Source organism: Vipera berus, assembly GCF_964194415.1.
Source record: "Vipera berus genome assembly, chromosome: 5".
Classification (NCBI taxonomy): Eukaryota; Metazoa; Chordata; class Lepidosauria; order Squamata; family Viperidae; genus Vipera; species Vipera berus.
In genome coordinates this window covers 103709276-103714725 of record NC_138207.1, presented here as the reverse complement: position 1 = coordinate 103714725, position 5450 = coordinate 103709276, and the positions used below count along the sequence as shown (strand labels likewise).

Sequence of the window (5450 nt, the reverse complement as noted above, 5' to 3'; positions counted from 1 at the left end):
ATTAAACTAGACATACCCAATTCCAGCCACCGTTCCTTCTGTGTTTTAGCCTCCAGTCCCCTGATCCTCTTTGTTGCTCTTCTCTGCACTCTTTCTAGAGTCTCGACATCTATTTTTAATACCGTCGCGACCAAAACTGGATGCAATATCACAAGTGTGGTCATCAACATTTTAGCCAGAGTAACAAATGAAGTAACCCAATTCAGTGTCCAAACAGTGATGTCAGGAGAGAATGCATGTTCCCAACACATGGCCCCAAATAACCGCTGCAAGAAACTGAGAAGATAGATAATTTTATTTAAACAACGTGTGCATTTTTTTTAAAAAAAAATGATTACATATATTTGGTTTAAAAGGAGTAACTCAGATCACCGACAGAGGAAAAAATTGGCGTGTATTCCCATAGAAAGCAGGCAATGAATTGTAGCACAATTTAAGCAATATGTCCATAAGGAAACAAAGAATGAATTTGGGGGAATCTGTTTCTGCAAAAAGCAGAATGGGGAATGCTCGGTTCCGATTACAAATTATTTGGAAATCAAAATCCCTGCAAAAGGAGTTGTATGAACTAGGGTTTCATGAACAACCTGTGTTCTGGAGAAACCACTTAATCAGAGAAGAAACGAGTGAACGGATGATTGGACTGGAAGATTTCCCAAAGATTTAAGGTACTATTGATATTTCTTTCTTTTTTAAAATAATAATAATAATAATAATAACCTGATTCGTAAGATGGAAGATAGGGGAGTTTTCCTAGCATGCAGGAAGAGATTTAATTCTTCTCCCCCTTTCGTTGTCCTAGTAAAAAAAGGATGTCATCCAATATTGAAATTAGTATCAGGAATAGAAGCATCCATGAGTTCTCCAAAAAATGAGGTACCTAAAAGGTTGAATCATGGCAACTGGACCAAACTTGGTTAATCTAAAACGTTTCGTTGTTCATCCACGCAACTTCATCAATCAAAACAACAACAACAAAAATAATTAGGCTCTCTGACTCTATTTTTTTTTTAATTTTGACTGATGGAAGTTGCTGGGATGAGCAACGCAAATGTCTCAGATTAATGAACTTGGATGCAGTTGCCACGATTCCACCATTTTGTTACTTTTGGCCTGGATGATTTGAGTCTTAATTGACATTTTCCAAATGATGCTTTGATTGCACATCAAACTCTGAGCCCTTGTATTTCAATGAACACAACAATTATTATTATTTTTCCCCCAGGCCATCAGCCAGAGGTATCTTTCCCCCTCAAACAGTAACGAAATAAAAAAAAAAATTGGCAATTAAACCCATCGCATTTCAGAACAGGCACTTTTGATTCGGATTTAAAAACAAAACAAAACCACTCCATGCATTTCAAACAAACAAACGCACAAAGTCCACACAGCTAGACAAAAATATTGCACACAAAAATATATAGGATCCTTCTGTACTCTAAAGGGAGCATTTCTCAGAGGCCACATTTGCGGTGAAAGAGTTTCTCTAAGAATGCAACAAAAAATATCTCTATTTACTACAGAAGGCTTTTATATATATATATATATATATATATATATATATATATATATATATATATATATATATATATATATATATATATTCCTGTATTTATTATATACCTTTAGAGGATGGAATATATTAAGAATATCAATCCGATCCAGCAGTGGGCGTTTTGACAGCTTTGTGTGAAAGGATAACATAAAGCTAGCTGTGACTTCGAAAGACGTATTCCAAAATTCCAGACCTTCTGCTTAGTCGTTCCCGCCACACAGCTTGAGAAGGATTTTCCGATAGTCCCCTGAAGTATCACCCTGAAAATAAAATGAAAACAAAACCCCAAAAGGGAAGTTGAAAGAAAAATGAAAAGTGAAGGAGTGGAACAGAACTGCTGTTCTGCAAACGAATTTCTCAAGAGCAATCCCTTCAATTCCTTGAAGACTTTTCGCTTCTCATCCAAGAAGCTTCTTCAGCTCTGAGTTAAAACTGTCCTAAGCCAGAACTGGAGAAGCTTCTTGGATGAGAAGTGAAATGTCTTCAAGGAAAAAACAAACAAAGAAAGAAAGTCCATTTGCCTCTTGAAAAAGCACCTTTGGGACAACTGGGATATGAACCTGGATGACGGAGAATCTCCTTACACAGCCCCAAAGTAGGATTTGCTAAATAAGCACGGTGAGAAAGATGCAAACAGCTACCAAGGTCAGAACATATTGATAGCTTTCTTTTACAGATGGGAATAACAACATTCTTGAAATCTTTAGGCACAGATGCAAGTTTTATATACAGGTTAAACAAGTCACACAGTGACTCTACAAACAAATGCATTCACGTTTTAACACCTCTCCAATTACACCATCTACACCTGCAGCCTTACTGTTTTTAACATTCTCATATTTCTGGCTTCTTTTTTATTTTCCTTTCTCCCCCCCCCCCCTTAGTCAGTAAAATGATAAGCATTATTATTAATAATACATATAATTCAGTGGTGGGATTCAAATATGTGAACAACCGGTTCTCTGTGTGTATGCCGCTTCTGGAAGTCCATTCTGGGCCTGGGCAACAAAGAATTAGCTACTGGTTCTGCTGAAGTGGTGCAAACTGGCTGAATCCCACCACTGAAATAATTTCTGTTTCAATTTCACACTCATTCCCGGAATAATCAGGAATGGAACAACTGGCCATGGGACAACTCACCACAGGACAATTATTTAAAACAACTGATAATTATTTTAGTTTTTGCCACTCACATTTCATTCTGTCCTTTCTTTTGCATCCTTTTTAAAATAATTCTATTCCACCATTTCTTTGATATTAGTATAACTCTTGTTCCGCAACAAGTTGTTCTGCTGTGTTGGCTGTGGCAAGTTGGCCATGATGAGTTGGCCATGGCAAGTTGGCCAAGGCGAGTTGGCCATGGCGAGTTGGCTGTGGTGAGTTGGCCCTGGCAAGTTGGCCGTGATGAGTTGGCCCTGGCAAGTTGGCTGTGGATAGTTGGCCATGGTAAATTGGCCATGGTGAGATGGCCATGGTGAGATGGCCATGGTGAGATGGCCATGGTGAGTTGGCCATGGTAAATTGGCTGTGGTGAGTTGGTTGTGGTGAGTTGGCCATGGCCACTTGGCCATGGTCAGTTGGCCATGCTGAATTGTCATAGACCCGAGAAATCTCCAACTACTTCTACCAGCTATACTTTCATCCCAAATCATATCCTTGCTTTTACTTTTCATTCCATTCTGTACACTTTGATGGAGACTCCACTAGCTGATTCCATAAACATACAGGTGCATTATAAAATCAGTACCGCCCACCGTATTTTACTATTGTATTTGGGATTTTGTGAACGGCCATTCCAACACCAAGTCTTTTCTAGTTGTTAGCATTTTATGTTCACACAACACGTGTGCATTTTAAGCATATTGTGTGGCAAAATCTAATTTGTAATCACTGTAAAAGGCAGTCTTTCTAACTAAGCAAGAGATAGGTTGATGTTCTATGCCGCCACCCAAAGAGAGAGCTTGGATGGAAAGTTGACCCTTGGCAACACCTTACCGAGATGTCTGTGTAGAGAGATTTCCCATACATTCTTTTGTATTCCTGCCGTATATCCATCAGATCAACTTCACTACGTGAGACCATGATCCGTATGAGAGTCCGGTCCTTGGTTCCTGCTCCCTAAAAATCACAGAAAGGGCCAGAAAAAATCAGTCCTGTTCAGATTGAGATCCTCAGCTGAAGATTCACTGCCTCCTGGACTGAACTGTGGAGTCCTTAATTCTCTCTGAGCTTGATGGCTGTCTTGCAGATGTTTTATGACCCAACTACACTGGATATAAAAAGTCTACAGACCCCTGTTAAAATGCCAGGCTTTTGAGACGCGCTTCAGATTCTTTTTCCATAACACATAAACGGTACAATTCCTTTGAAAAAACAAACTGAACTCTGCATCCCTGCTAACCAACAAAAGGGTTTTGTCCATGAATTTAAAAAGTTCCCTACAGTCCCATATCCAAACCAATGTTTGGAAGACACACCTAGATTAAGACACTACTCTGTCCCAGTAGGTTTGCAAGCCACAATAAGAAACATCTGGGTTTTTAATAGGAATTTTCAGTAGGGAAACTCCACTGAAGTATCTACCTACGTCAAGGTAATAATTTATCAGCTAACCAGGTGACATAATGTAAGACGCAATGATGGGAATTACTCAGCAGGGTCTGTGTCTCTTTAAGAGCCAGCAGTGTCTGTATCTCTTTAAGAACCTTTGTATAAAAAGGAAGGCTCTGCAGATGTGTCCTCTCTCTTCCATTTCCTGCTGTAACTGCTGTGTGTTGGATCCTGCTGTATTAGCTGATACTGTAGATAGTGTAAGATAAACCACCATTTAATATAGACCACTGTTTACTGGGTTTACTCCTGGGCTATCACATGCAAAAAGACTGTGCATGCTCTGACATCCTAGAAGTCATAAGAAATGTTTACAGGTAGTCCTTGAGTTATGATTGCTCGCTTAGTGACTATTCGAAGATATGATGGGCCTAGTTTGGGTCCTTATGATTGGGTTCCAAAATTCTGATGGTTGGGCCTCCTCTGTGGTCATGTGTTCAAATTTAGGGAGCCTGGGAATGTGGTTGCATTTATGGCAATTGTACATCACTGTGTTGCTTCTGGTTTTTGGCAAAACTGTGCCCGTAGTGATCCATGGGTTTGCTTAATGGCCACTGGAAAAAAGTTCATATGACCAACCCATTTTTCAACCATTGTGACTTACAGACAGGCTGAATTACAGTCATATGTCAAGGACTACCTGTACTTGTTTGAGTTTACCTGGAACTATATAGTTTTTTTTAATCTTTAATATATATCTATACCTACAGTATGTCTATATCTCTATAGCTATATTATATTTCTATCTCTATATCCATCTCTATAGTTATAGCATATCTATCTATCTATCTATCTTATCATCTATCTACTATCTATCTATCTATCTATCTATCTATCTATCTATCTATCTATCTATCTATCCATCCATCTATCTATCCAGGGGGTTGGACTAGATGACCTCCAAGGTCCCTTCCAACATTATTATTATTATTATTATTATTATTATTATTATTATTATTATTATTATTATTATTATTATTATTATTATTATTATTATTTCTATCTATCTATCTATCTATCTATCTATCTATCTATCTATCTATCTATCTATCTATCTATCTATCACTGAGCTACAATGACATATATTTGTAGCTAACCTGGCCTTAAATCTGCAAGCCCAACTCACATCTACATTTTGTACCCCTGCAGTAAGATAACAGATTTTTCTTAATGAAGCCTAGATCCCTTGAATATTTGAACAAGATTTTTTTTAAGCATCTGGGGTTTCTGACGTAGTTACCTTCATGGCCTTGTGCAGCCTCTCTGCAAAGAAAGCCGGTGTGTT

The 5450-nt window shown here is 38.2% G+C and overlaps 1 protein-coding gene across 1 annotated transcript in view; it reads right to left on the bottom strand.

Moving 5' to 3' along the window:
- Window positions 1-701: 701 nt before the first annotated feature.
- The window catches only part of ANXA11 (annexin A11), a 39152-nt gene continuing 34403 nt past the window's right edge, over window positions 702-5450 (bottom strand). The window contains exons 13-15 of the mRNA XM_081329742.1: window positions 5406-5450; window positions 3551-3673; window positions 702-1815 (exon numbers count right to left, since the gene is read on the bottom strand). The exon at window positions 5406-5450 is cut by the window's right edge and continues 14 nt beyond it. Of these exons, the coding sequence (XP_081185868.1) occupies window positions 1756-1815; window positions 3551-3673; window positions 5406-5450 (228 nt within the window). The 3' untranslated portion in view covers window positions 702-1755. The remainder of the gene's footprint in view (window positions 1816-3550; window positions 3674-5405) is intronic.